Here is a 13,832-nt window from a genome sequence, read left to right as displayed (position 1 = left end):
CACCCCAGGTCCCCAAGGCTGGGACAGCCTGGGAGCCCGGTGGCTTGGCTGTCCTGCTTCCAGACCCTGCCCTTCCCGGGACCCTAGGGTGGGGGCCCTGCAGCGGAGCCAGAGGGCTCAGGATCCGGGAGAGGTGGTGAGGAGAGAGGTCGGAGGAGGTGGCTGAGGGGCTGTGATGGAGTGTGTCCCGCCCGTGGCTTCGGGGCCCCCCGCCCTGAAGGGGCCGGGGTGGAGGCCGTCTCGCCCCTCGGGCAGTAGCAGTGTGGGTTCCGCCCCCATCGTCGCCCCGGGCCACCCGTGAGCCCTCCCCCTTGGAGTCCGCCAGCTCTGGGGAGGAGGGGAGGGTTTATTTGGCGGCAGCGCAGGCGGCAAGGGCACTGCTCACGAGGGAACCTGCGGGGACAGGGGTGTGTCCTCCCGTTTCCCTTGCTAGCCAGGCTCGTCCCGCGCAGACATGCACCAGTGGCGGCCGGGCAGCCCTCGGGGCTGTGCTCCCGCGCCGGGGCTCTGAGTGCCTTCAGGCACCTGGGCTCACATCACTGAGCCGCTGCAGCTGACCCGGCAGCCAACATGCGCTGGGTCTGGGCGGCCGCCACGGCCCTCCTCTGGGCGCAGCTCACGCTCCTCGGGGGCGTGAGGGCCCGGCGGGAGCCCAAGAGGCCACGGAAGCCCGGCCAGCACCCCGCAGCCCCCAACGCCACCACGTCCAGCAGCGAGGGGCTACTGGGCTTCCCCAAGGTAGGCAGGGTCTGGGCGCACGTGGGCGCCTTCCTCCCAGCTGCGGGCTCTGCCCGCTGGACTCTCCAGGCCCCCCCTCCCCGTCTGGGGGGGGCGCTTTGGGCAGCAGCCACAGCAGTGTGGATCGGGCCGGCCTCGAGGACCCTCTCTGGGCCTGGGAGGGGTGGGGGCGTGGAGGGGCTTCCCAGTGGGCTGCATTGAACCCTTTGAAGCCCCAGGGACCATCGTGCCCCGAGCAACCTGCTGCCATTCGGTGTGACTGCAAATTGGGGAGGTGCTTTGGGCAGCCAGTTCAGAGCCCCTGCTGCAACCCGGGCTGCCCCAACTCCCGCCGCCGGTGAGGCCCAGGCTAGCCTCTGCCTGACGCGCTGCTGGGCAGCCAGCACCCCTTACGGCCTCTGGCATGGGACGTGCTCCAGGCCTGGGAGGCCCCCGGCCCTCTGAGAGGAGCTTCTTGTACCTGCCTCAGCCCTAGGGTTCCACCCTCTTGGGCTGGGGCTCCCCGAAGGGATCTTAGAGCTGACCCCAGCAGCGCAGGCCTGGTGGCCGCTGGAGTGAAGCGGCAGTTGCTGGGCCAGGCCCCCTGCCAGCCCTCGAGCCTTTGATCCTGGCCTCCCGCCTCCTGGGGGCGTCTCCGTGGCGGCCACCCTGGCTGCTCTCGGCCCACGCGGCCCCATTGGAGCCGGAGGCGCCGTTTTCCAGCTGGGTAGGCTGAGGAGAGAGTCCGCCTCGGGCCCTGCTGCCAGGGGAGTGGGCTGCCAGCAGGTTCTGGGGCAGAGGCACGCAAACTCTTGAGCCAGGCTCCTGGGGGAGGTGTCCTTGGGGACAGTTCCTGCCCGGCCTGCCCCTCCAGAGCCAGGGCAGGGCAGTCTGGGGGCAGATAGGGGGATGTCCCTGGCCATGCCCCCCCTGCCACAAGACGGCCCTCCCCAGGCGTCAGGAGCCCTGCTCTTCCTGCTGGGGCTGGGCTCCTCCCCCACCTGCCCACCCCGGCTCCTCCAACATGGCTCCGGTCTGAGGCGGCCAGAGGAACAGGCGGACAGCAGAAGTGAGGACCCGGAACGTTCGGAAGTTCCTGGCTCCTCTCCCTTCCCTGGCGGGCCCCTCCCAGCTCCCCAGGGTAAAGGCCTGCCCTGGGAGCCTGGGCCTTCGTCGTGTTCGGCGCTGGAGGCTGACCGCTGGACCAGAGCTTGGCCAGGACCCCTCTTCGTGCCTGCCTGGGCGGCTCTCCGGGAGTAGCCAGGGCTCCACTGGCCTCGTGGCAGTGGCTCTCTCCTGCCACACCAGAGTCTGCTGCGCTCCTGGCCACTTCAGGGGCCTCCGTGTGAGGCCGCCACACGGACCTGGACGCAGAGAGGGACCGAGCTCCCGGCACACGCCCCTCCCCGGGCACGCTGTCGCGTTCTCTGACGTTGGGGCTGGGCGTGCCCCTGCCTCTCCTGCTGCCCTGCTGCAGAAACTGGGCGTAGGAGGGGGGCTTGCAGGGTCCGATCCTGGGCTGCCAGCTGGCACACCCGATGCCCAGCACAGAGCGGGACCTTGCCCACTGCCCCCAGCCTCACACGGCTCTGGAGAACTCACTCGTGCCCACCACTGCCTTTCTCAGCCGGGGCTGGGCCCCTGTCAGGACATGTGGGGCCCGGCCCCGTGTGCACACGGGTGTGCCCGTCTGCTTGGGAACGGTTGCTGCAACACAGCAGCAGACCCGAGGCTCCTGGACGTCAGGCCCTGGCCTGAGTCCTGGGGGTGGCCTGTGGTGCCCCGTTGCCATCTTCCTTGTGTCTGCCCAGGGGGCAGTGGGGCCTGGTGGTCAGCACTCTAGCCCTGTCCTCTGACCCTTCAGCTGCCTGAGTTCACAGATGCCCACATGACATGGCTGAACTTCGTCCGGCGCCCCGATGACGGGGCCTCAAAGAAACGGTGCCGAGGCCAGGACAAGAAGTCGGTGAGCCCCGGGGTCTAAGCCCAGGATGGGGATGGCTGTGGGTCCCACAGCTATCCTCATTTTCTCCTGCTCCCCCACAGCGAGGCCCCCCTGGCCCCCCAGGACCCCCCGGTGCGGAAGTGACCCAGGAGGCTGTGCTCCAGGAGTTTCAGGGGATGCTGAAGGGTAGGCACCCCCCCCCACTCTTCTCCCGAGGCTCAGGAGGTCACCCTGGGGGTACCCCAAGCTGAGCCGAGCCGCCCCTCCACCCTGTCCCCACAGAGGCTACCGAGCGTCGGTCCTCAGCGCCGCTGGGCCCCCCGCTGCCCGAGGGGACGGGGAGGTGGCTGGTGTCCGAGGCCTTCCACTGTCGGCTGAAGGGCCCGGTGCTGGTGGACAAGAGGACGCTGGTGGAGCTGCAGGGCTTCCAGGCCGTGAGTGGGCGTGGGGGGCAGCCCGGGGGCTTCCACTGTGGGTGCTCAGGCCCCAGCAGGGCCGGGCGACCCCGGGCCCACGCACGCCCCGCCGAGGCTCGCGGTGGGGTCCGGGGTGGTCAGGGGCAGGCACACCCTCTCCTCTGGAGGTCCTTGGGGCCCCGATCTGTGCCCAGAGGCCTGGGTGGGTGCAGATGCACGGGTCAGCCCTCTGCCTTGCCCACCTGGGGCCTCTTTGGGCTGGGGGCTGTTGGTCTCAGGCGCCTCCGCCAGGCTGGGTGTGGAAGGTGAGGGTCCAGGCTCTGTAGCCCGCACCCCCCTGCTGTCCTTTCAGCCCGCTGCCCAGGGCGCCTTCCTGCGGGGGTCTGGCCTGAGCCTGGCCTCCGGTCGGTTCACGGCCCCGGTCACCGCCATCTTCCAGTTCTTTGCTAGCCTGCACGTGGGTGAGCGGGGCCGGGCCAGGGTGCATGCGGGGCGTGGGGGCTGGCCTTCCGGGTGTGCCCCAGGCCTGGGTCCCATTGCAGAGGCGTCTCCTGCTCGCACCCTGACTCCCTTGGGGGCTGGACGGGTCCTCACGCCCACCCTCCCCAACCCGCAGTGTGCCCCGAAGCCCCCCAGCCCCTGCCCCCCCTGCTCCGTCCTCCCTGAAGGTGCTGCAGACCTGGCCTGTCTCCGCAGACCCCAGGGAGCTGCAGGGCAGGGCCCGGCTGCGGGCCCGGGACACAGTGCGTGTGCTGGTCTGCATCGAGTCCCTGTGCCATCGCCACACGTGAGTGGGCCCTCCTGGGGGTCGTGGGGGCGTCCTGAGGGGCACGGGGACCATCTTGCCCACAGAGGGGGGCTTCCCTGAACACAGAGAACTGCAGTGAGCACCGGGGCGGGAGCATGCGAGTCTCTGGGCGCCAGCGGGGGGGCGGGGGGCCCACCCCACCCCACCCCACCCCACGGCCACTGTGCCCTCACCCCTGCGGCCCCGCGTCCAGGTCCCTGGAGGCCATCTCCGGCCTGGAGAGCGGCGGCAGGGTCTTCACGGTGCACGTGCAGGGGCTGCTGCAGCTGCAGGTGAGGCCGGGGGTCGGTGGGGCAGTGCGGGGGCGGGGGGCAGTCCTGGGCCTCCAAGCTGCCCGGGCCGGGTGTCGCCTGGCCGGCAGCCGGGCCCTGTGGGTGGTAACGTCCACTGTGGGTGTCTGCAGGCGGGACAGTACACCTCCGTCTTTGTGGACAATGGCTCCGGCGCAGCCCTCACCGTCCAGAGCAGCTCCAGCTTCTCCGGCCTGCTCCTGGGCACGTGAGGGGCCGATGGGCCGCGGGGCAGCTGCCGCAACCCTCACCCCACTGCCCTCCGGTAAACCTGGGGTCACAGCAATAAAGAGCCCCCAGCCCTTCCTGTCGCCTGGTCGCTGCGGCGTTGTAGGGGCAGGGGTGGGGGAGGGCGGGGGCAGCAGCAGCCGTGGAGTGGCCTCAGGACACCCATGGGTGCGGGCGCGGGCTTGGCCCTGGAGGTGGAGCTTCCGGCCGAGCACCCTGGCAGCTGGGGTGCGTCCCCCACGGCCCCTGTGCCTGCCAGGGGCCACGTTTACCTCGATGACAAGGACAGGTGTCTGTTCAGGCGCCGCTTGGCCCTGCCCATGGCCTGGGACCACCCCTCCGCCTGCCCAGGGCCGGTCCAGCCTCAGAGGGTAGCAGCCCGTGGGCACTCACAGGGCCCGGGAGACCTCGAGGCTGGTGAGTGGCACAGTGCGTGTCGGGGAGCAGAGGGCGAGGCGGGGCCCCCCGTGGGGCTGGTGGGGAGCAGACGCGGACGATGTCCCCGCGGCCCGGGTGTCCTCAGCGTCCCTCGTTCCCCCAGGGACCTTACTTCTCACCACCTTCTCCTTGGCGGCTGCCCCCCGCCCCCGGCGACAGGGTCAGAGTGGCCCGGACAGGCGGCTGAGGCCCTGCCTGTGGGTCCTGTGGATCCGGCCCCTGCCCGCACCACTCAAGCTCAGACGGAAGAATGTAAATTGGTCGTGGACGTCCGGGTCTCTGCAGAGCTGCCGAGATACCATCGCTGGTTGGCACCTGGGCCCTCCGCCCATGACTGGGGCTTGGGGGTGGGGGGTCAGCTCCGCCGCAGGGGGGCCCGGAGACCCGTCTCCAAGGCTGAGCAGGGAAGGGCAGGGGCTCGGGCGTCCGTCTGCCAGCTCGGGTTGGCGTGGGGAGTGGGGTGGGTTACCAGCCGCTCCGCCAGACCCTCCCTGCAGCCCGCTGGGTAATGAGGCAGGAAAGCACTGGTGCCGGGAGGGCACCAGTGCGTGCAGCGGCGGGCGTGGCCACTGACCCGTCCCCACCTCTCTCCCCGCTCCCCCGGGTGGCATCAGGGGCCCCGGGTCTGGGGGCGGTTCTCGGCTTCATGGCGCCGCCGGCCTGGTCTGAGAGGGATGTTCCCGCCGCCTGCAAGGGGGAGGCGTGAGTGGCGCACTGGGGTCTCTGTTGGGAGGTCGGGGGAGGCTGCGGGCCGCCCCCCACACCCCCGGCACCGAGGTCCTGTGTGGGCCGAGGAGCCCAGGCCTCCTGACACTGCTGTATGGAGCCCAGCTTGGCCGCAGGCACCAGTCTGTGTTCCCACCCATGTACAGGGCTCACTGAGGCGGTGACTGGTGGGACCAGACGCCCCCCCGCCCCCGGGGCTCTCCTGACTGTCCTTCAACACCGGCCGGTCCCCCCACCCCACCCCCGGCCCGGGAGGGGGCAGGTCTCACCTCACCCAGACCTGCCAGGGGCTGTGATGACAGAGGTTGGGGCCAGGCCCTGCTGGGGCGACAGACGGGAGACAGGAGATGAGGAGAAGAGAGATGGAGAGGACGGACAAGCCGGCCGCCCAGGGCTTCTGCGGGCAGGTGGCCAGGGCCGGAGGGCCCGCGCCCGGCGCCCGACTCCACGCTTCCCGTCTGTCTCTTCTTCCTCTCGGTTTCTGCCCCTAATGGGAGGTCATTAACCACTTAGCTCTAATTCCCTTGGAATGTGCCGTGTCCAGCTGGGCCCTGGCGCTGGGAGAGCTGGAGCAAAGACATGGGGGGCTGGGGTGGGCGGCAGTGGCTGCTATAGGCGGGTCCAGGGGCACGAGCTGGGGTGGCCCTCAAAGACGCAGGCTGTGCTCCCAGTGCGGACAAGCGGCCAGTGCAGGATGAGGCCCCAAAGGCCCCGCCCTGGACCCAGCAGCATCATTTTCTCTCAGCCCCGTCATCTCCTGAAGCTGGACCCAAACTGGGGTGTTTGCTAAGCTCCCTGGGCCCTGGGCCCTTACAGTCACACCCACCCAGTCTGAGCAGGGGCTCCTGGGGTGGGTTGTAGCAGCTCTTGCCCCTCGGGCTCACCGGGGCTTCCGGGTTGGGGGCCTGGGGACGGGGCTCTTTTCCCTGTCCTGGACTCTGGGTTTGGAGCTGGGCTTTGAGGTGGCCAGCACAGCGCTGGCGGCCTCATCTTCAGCCCTGACTCCGAGCCCTGCTCTGAAGCAGCGGCAGGTGCTGGGCTGACCCCGTTGGCCCTTCTAGGCTCAGTTCCCAGAACCTCTGGCTGACCCTTCTGCCTGCAGCCGGGCCTGGGGACTTGCTGTGCTGGGGGCTCCCGCGAGGGAGGACGCTTCCTCCTGGGAGCACTCCAGCCCTGGCTTCCCAAGCCCTGGTCCCCGGCCACAGCCGGGCTGCTGCTGACTGCCCCTCCCGGCCCCGAGGCTGAGGCAGCCCTGGGGTGCTGGGGGCAGGTGTGTCCAAGTTGGGCCAGAGCCAGGTCAGCACCCTCGGCCTGCTGTCCAGTTTCAGTGCAGACAAGAATGTGGGTCTCTGGCTCAGGGCAGTTCGAAGTTCTCTCAGGTCCGGGTGCAGCTGCCAGCCCCCCCCTTCCCCCCACTCCGCCCCGCAGGAGCTGGCAGGGGCAGGGGTGGCCCCTGGTCCCCTCTGCGGGCTGCGGATGGGACAGGGTAGGGGTGAGGCCAGCAGGACAGGCTGCCCACCTGGCCTGGGCTGGGGCTCCGGGGAGGGGGAGGCCCTCAGGGTGTGGCCAGGACACGCCGGCCCGCTGCAGCCTTTTGCAGCCGCCTGTGGCCGGTGCCCAGCTCGGTGTGACTTCGTCCCCTCAGGCTAGGCCTGGGCTGGGCGCAGGGATCTGCTCCAAGGGCCCCTTGGGCTGCCTCTCCCCACCGGGGCCCCTGTCCTTAGCCAGCCCAGACCCTCTGACTCCTGTGACCTGGGCCAAGGACCCAAAACGGCCCGAGGGGGTGTGGGTGTGGGGAGTGCAGGGGGCCCATTGGGACCTGGGTGGACGTGTCCTCTGTGTGGCTGTGCGCCTCTCCCTGGGTCTGCATGAACCTGGGCCCGCCGTGCTGACCCCGCGTGCCCCAGTGGTGGCTGCGGTGGTGACTCTGGGAGCTCCGCCCTGCCCTGTGGTCCAGGTGGAGCCTCCCATGGTCCCTGGTGTCTGGATGCCGCGTGGGGGTCTCTGAGTGCCCTCTCTCTCCGCCCTGCGGCCTGCCTGGGCTTTCTCGGCAGAGCCGAATCACCAGGACCCTCGGGAGTGGATACAGAGCAGGTGTCCAGGCCTCGGCGGCTGGAGACCCTGGCTGGCCGGTCCCTGAGCTCAGGAACAGCCATGCTCAGGGTCCTCGGCACTGGTCCAGCCGGGGGGGCTTTCGTGCTGGGCAGTTGGGCTGGTGGCCGCACAGCCATGGGTGCCGGGCGGGGAAGGGCCACTGCCCAGGGCCTGGAGCTGGACTCACCAGACGGCCGGGGACTCTGGGTGATGGGGGAGGGGAGAGGGGCTCCCGGCCCCTGTCCTGGCGCAGAAGCTCCTTGCGGGCAGCAGGGAGCTTATCTCATCCGAGGCCTCCAGCCTGCACTCAGCGCTCTGACCTGGGACCTGGCTGCACCCGGGGGGGCCCTCGCTCGCTCACTGGGCTCGGCCAGCGTGCCCTCTGGGCTCCGTGTTCAGGCCACTCCGAGCCCTGCATGACCTCGGGGCCCTGACCCAGGTCATCGAGGTGCTGGGTCTCCGGCCCGGGGTGCCTGAGCTCACCCAGGAGCTGACGCCTCCAGCAGCCTGGGGCCTCCCCCGGCCCGGCCCTGGAGCTGGGTGGACACAGGCTGGGGAGCCCGCCTGGGTATTGGCAACTCCCACACCGGTGCCTGCGTGTGCCGCCATCAGCGCGCCCGCCCCTCGGTGCGTCTGCGGAGCGTCTTGTGGTGCACGCGGGCAGGCCTGGCGGGGGCCGGGGCCCTGGGGACCAAGGGCCTTTGTTCGGGAGGATTTGGGTGCAGCCCTGCTGTGGGGCAGTGACTCATGGGCTCCTCTGGTGCGATGACATTGGTGTTGCAACAGCTGGCGTCACACGCACTGGGGCAGTGGGGCAGTGGCCAGGCCAGGAGAGATGGCCACCTGTGCCCGCAGCCCCTCCGGGCGGCTGGTGGGACCCGGGCGTGTGAGAATGGGACTGAACAGGAAGGGGCATCACGGGCAGAACTCCGCCTCTGAAGCGAAGCGTCTCCAGGAGCAACCCCTGCTGCCGCCCCGCCGCCCTGCCGCCCTGCCGCCCACACCGGGCCCCGCAGCGGGATCGGCCTGGCCTTCACTGTGGAGGCTGCCCGCTCTCGCCTCTGGGGCCGGAGGCGCAGGCTGGGGTCCGTCTGGGAACACAGTCAGAGGGCTGGACACGGTGACCCAGCACTGCTGGCCGGGCTCGAGCCTGGCTCTGGCCATCCGCCCGGCACTCTGCGCGGGACGGGGTGGGCGGCTGTAGCCGGGGGTGCCGGGCCCCCTCGGGGGCTGGGCCGCCGAGACCCTCAGATGCCAAAGGAGGGAGGGGCCGGGCTGGGGTTTTTCCTTCTCGGGTCACTGGGCCGTGGGAGCTGGACGAGGGCCCTCCCTGGGCGCCTGTCCCGCCGGCAGGGCCGTGGAGGTTCGGTGTTTAGAGGACAGAGTCAACCTCTGTCCGGTCCCCATGGCCACCCTGGCTCCTGGCTCCTCCCCAGCCCTGAGCGTCACCCAGCACCGTGGCCAGCTGGGCCCTGCCCGGTGGACCCTGCTGGCCGGCTAGCAGGCATGACCTGGGGCCAGCGGCCATGGGGTACCAGCTGTGAACCCAGGGCATTGTATGGTGGGAGGGTCCTTGATGTCCTGCTGAGTGGCCAGGTCAGAGTCGGCCCCCTGCTAACACCCTTGTCCCCACTGCCCAGACCTAAGGTCCAGGGTCCAGCTGCCCACCTGGCCACCAGAGCCCCCTTCCCAGGGCGGGGGGTGTGCTCTCGGGTAGCTGCCATCTCTAGGCTCCAGTGGAAACCCCTCTGTAGAGACCCGTGACCCTACCACCTCCTAGGTTCCCCCCAGGCCCCCACTTCCATCTCCTGGGCAGACCTCATCAGTCGGGTGGCGTTGGCTGGACCCGGGGTGCCTGCTGGTGCTTGGGCCGGGGGCCGTACCTCTGCCCTGTCTTCTGACCTGGCCGACTGAGGCTGACATCCAGAGTGGGGTCAGGCCTTGCCCCAGCGTCACAGGAACTGCTCACCTTTCCTGATGTCACTCATTCCTCGCGTCCTGTTCTGGGGCTCCAGGAGCCGGGAGGGGTATCAGTGGAGACTCGGCCGTTGGCCACTGGCCTCCCCTGGGACTCCCACCAGACCCAGGCCCTGGGCAGAGCCGGTGCTGCAGCCACGGTCTGCGGGATGTCCACAAGGTCACACTGAGCGTCTTGCTGGTCACTGTGGCCCGAGCAGAGGACTGAGGCTGGCCGCCTTCCACTCCCCTCCTGCTCTCCTCTCATCACCCATCCAGGGCCCCGTGGCAAGGGAGGCTCAGGGTCCTTGGGGAGGAAGGGTGGGGTGGGTTCCCGGGACCCCCAGCCGAGGAGGGACCCTGGGGACGTGTGGGGTGGCCGGTTGCCGTTTGCTCTGGGGGATCCCTGAAGCGGTCGGCGCCGTCGGAGGGGTCGCCTGGCCGCAGTGTGGCCGTGGTGGGCAGTGCTGCCTCTGTGTGAGGCCGTGAGGTCTGAAGGGGGGCGTGCTGGGGAGGGGTGGGGAGCCAGTAGCACCATCCACAGATGGGGTGGGGTTGGGGGGGGCGGAAACGAGGGGTGGGGCCTGGGGGGCGCCCGCAGAGGCCAGGTGACAGGTGAGAGGTCTTCTTCCAGCTCCCAAGGCTGTGGGGACGGTGACCACAGGGGAGACCCAGGCCTGGGGGCCTGGACAGGTGGGCGGGGCGGCGTTTCACCGCCTCCCTGGACTCATGGTGGGAGAAAGATGTCGGCTCAGCCCAGAGCGTGTTTATAAGAAGGAAGAACAGCCCGTGCCCTTCGTCAAGCCCCTGGAACCAGAGCGCAAGCACCAAGGAACGGCTGGATGTGACCTTGACCTTGGGGTTCTCAAGTTGCTCCGGAGGGGGGCCCCGCTGGGGGCCGGGCAGCTGGCCTGCTTTAGGCCTGTCTGCGGCAGCTGCTGTGGGCTCCGTGGGGCCCTGAATGGCAAGGGTCAGTGGTCTCACGATGTGGACAGGGTGCCTGGGGCAGGGGGACCGAGAAGAGGGCTGGCCGCCCCCGTGAGACCCTGCGGATACGGGGCTGAGACCCAGTCCACAGGGGCGCGGGGGGCCCGATGGATGGAGGGAACGTGGGGCCAGGCAGGTGAGGCACAGGCTGCGGGGATCCTGGCACGGCCACTGCGGGCCTGCCCCCAGGTGGCAGGGTCTGTGCTGAGCCCTGGGACGTGGCGGAGGCTGGGCTCAGCCAGTGGCTGAGGGCTCTGGAATGCCCCGGCAGGCGCCCGCCCAGCACCCAGAGTTGGGAGGACCGGGCAGGTGGCGTCGGAGCTGTGCTCGTCCACAGGGAAACGGGGTCTCCCACAGTCTGGGGCCTGCGGCTGAAATCCAGGGCTCAGCAGACTCTGCGACTCTGGGTGGAACCCCTGCCGGTCTCCTCTGGGCCTCGGGCCGGCCACCGGGGCACTTCTGGGCTGGCAGCTGCATCGCTCCGGACTCTGCCCGTTGGCACAGGGCCTCCTCCTTCCTGGGTCCCTGCTTCCTCTTCCTACGAGAACACAGTCATACTACAGTAGGGCTGCACCTGCTGTGCTCACCTTAGTTACACCTGCAAAGACCCTACTTCCCAATCAGGGCACACTTGCAGGTCCTGGCGGCTGGGACCTGACACGTCTTCTGGGGGACACAGCACAGCCCGTAGCCGGCCCCTGAGAACCTTGACCACAGCTAAATATGGGCCCCACCCAGGCAGGTGGGTGGACGGAGAAGGTCCGAGGGGATGGGGCCACGTCCTAGGAGGACCCACACGCAGCAGCACTTCGTATCCTGAGGCAGCCGCCCAGGCCCATCCGGAGGACGCGGGGCTGGCTGAGCCTGAGCCATGGCTTCCGGGCACCCAGCAGCGCCAGCTCTGCCTCCCGGGAGGCGTCTTCCGAGCAGTTGGGCCCAGCAGGTGGCAGGCAAGGGGCTCCTGTTTCCCGGGTCGGTCTCACTCCTGGGGCAGCCCAGACCCCGGGACAGCCAGGTACACAGGTGAAGGCCGGGGGAAGCGCGAGGCCGGGGGAGCTGTCGGCAGGTGATCTGGACGGGCCTCCCCGAGGACAAGGAAGGGATGTTGCCGTGAGCAAGGGCTGGTGGAGGCTCAGGGAAGGAGTGAGCCTGGCGTGGAGGGCAGAGGAGACTGCAGCCAGGGGCCCCGGAGAGCAGCCTGAGTGAGGGGAGGTGACGGGGGCAGCGGCTGCAGGGCCCCCGGTGCCCTGCTGGCTTCTATCTCTCTCTCTCTCTCATCTATTTAGTTTACTTTTTGGCTGTGCCGCACGTTTTGTGGGGTCTTACTTCCCTGTCCGGGGGTGGAGCCCGTGCCCCTGCAGTGGCAGCACGGAGTCCTACACGCTGGGCTGCCCGGGAAGCCCCGTTGCTGGCTCTTCCTGCCCCAACTGCCAGGCTGGGCATCTCTGGGGTTCCCCGCGGGCCCCCAGCAGCCCCACTGCTCAGTGGCTGGTTTGGAGGTGGTGAAGTAGGGCCAGCATCTTGGGGGCTCCTGCATCTCCCCCTCCCCATGTCTCCCTCCCAGACCCAGCAAGGGGCTTTCGGCATAGAACCCCCAGGGTTACGGCGCTTCAAACACCAGGGGTCTTTGAATCTGAATGTTTCTATTCTTTTTTTTGGTACGCGGGCCATGTGGGATCCTCCCGGACCGGGGCACGAACCCATGTCCCCTGCATCGGCAGGCGGACCCTCAACCACTGCGCCACTAGGGAAGCCCTGAATGTTTCTATTTTTATCATGTGCACATGAGGCTGGAGGACATTCCCGAGGCCAGAACTTACTGGCTAAACCTGGTATATACAGCGACACTGGGGGGTGGGCAGGGAGGGAGGACGCCACCACCCCCTGGGATGAGTCAGGGGCTGGCTGAGCACATAGGGACAAGGGGACAGCTGGGCCACTATCTCTTCCCAGCTCCAAATTGCACACCAGCCTGCACTGTAGGGTCTGGAGGCCGGGAAGCCCCAGCACCAAGGGCAGGCACACCTCTGGGCTCACTTGAGGGAAGCCTCAGCCCCTTTCTGTCCTAGGGTCTCTTCCGGCAGCCATGTGTCCTGGGTGAACCCCTGGCCTCCACTGCGTCACTGGTCCTGCTAACTCAGCCACACCAGGTGGACCCAGGATTTGGAGGTCTGGCGAGGGCCCACCTGTGGCCGTGTGGCGACCCCAGCAGTGCAGTGCCACAGGCCACCCCCCGTGCCTGGGCCTTCCTGGCAGGCACCGTGTCCTCTAGGTTCTTGGGTCCCACGTTTCTCTATTTTATTAATTAGTGATATCGTGTCGTATTTTTAACTTAAACTTTGAGTTTTGGGTCCCCATGGGCTGTTCACCACTTGAGGTGTTCTGTACCCTAAATTCCCCCAGAAAAGCCAGTTTGGTGGTCCGGCTTCCCATCTCCTAAGGACCTGTTGCCTCCTGAACCCGGGACAGCCTGGGCTCGGCCCCTGGTCCACAGGGCACCCATGCCCAGATGGCGTGGACTTCATGGGAGGTGCAGACCAGGAGGGCTGCCTGGGAGGGGGCGCCGCGGCCGGTCCGCATGCAGGGGATGGTGCCAGCCGGCAGGGAGGGTGAAGGCTTGGCCCCCGCCTGGCCAGGAGAACCTGCCGAAGCGGACAGGGCAGGAGCAGAGAGGCAGAGGCTGGAGGGCAGACTCCTCCAGACCGGTGGCAGGCTGGGCTCCGTGACGCCCACGTGTGGCCCGTGCACGGGCTCCAGGACCACAGATGGGGTGGCTGTGGGTCCCTCTAGGAAGGGATCCTGGCCTTCAGCTCCAACATGCTGTCTGACATCTCCTCAACCACAGTGTGGACGGGCACCGTCAGCCCAGGCTGTGTGATGTGTTGAAATTCGGTGTTTTGGGTTGAACAGTATGAGATTCCCATGTCTGTGGGTCAAAACTGGTTGCATACTGGCATTTTCACGTGGTTCAACTAAACGCTAAAGCTCACGGTGCCGCACCCCCAAGACAGGCGCCTGGAATTTTAGAGTTTTTACCAGGGGGGCTTGGACGTCGGTGCCCGGGAGGGATCTGAGGGTCCAGCGGCTCTGCCCTGGCCATGTGAGCCTCCGCAGGTCTTCCCATCACTCTAGGCACCTTATCCTGTTCTGAGAAATGGACATGTGTGCCCACCAATTCCTCCGATAATCCCGGGGTTCAGATGAGACATCCCAGGACCATCATCCCA

General features: G+C 68.5%; 1 protein-coding gene across 1 annotated transcript; it reads left to right on the top strand.

The window, feature by feature from the left end:
- Positions 1–160: 160 nt before the first annotated feature.
- Positions 161–4,388, top strand: C1QTNF12 (C1q and TNF related 12; the record flags this gene model as incomplete). The annotated part of the gene is made up of 8 exons (XM_079932119.1): positions 161–738; positions 2,582–2,683; positions 2,764–2,848; positions 2,945–3,096; positions 3,431–3,539; positions 3,775–3,865; positions 4,080–4,158; positions 4,290–4,388. The coding sequence occupies exons 1-8, from the start codon at positions 571–573 to the stop codon at positions 4,386–4,388; spliced, it is 885 nt and encodes a 294-aa protein (XP_079788245.1). The 5' UTR covers positions 161–570.
- Between the last annotated feature and the right edge of the window lie 9,444 nt (positions 4,389–13,832).

The sequence above is a fragment of the Stenella coeruleoalba genome (assembly GCF_951394435.1).
Source record: "Stenella coeruleoalba genome assembly, chromosome: 1".
In the NCBI taxonomy this organism is placed as follows: Eukaryota; Metazoa; Chordata; class Mammalia; order Artiodactyla; family Delphinidae; genus Stenella; species Stenella coeruleoalba.
This window is presented reverse-complemented; position numbering and strand designations above follow the sequence as displayed.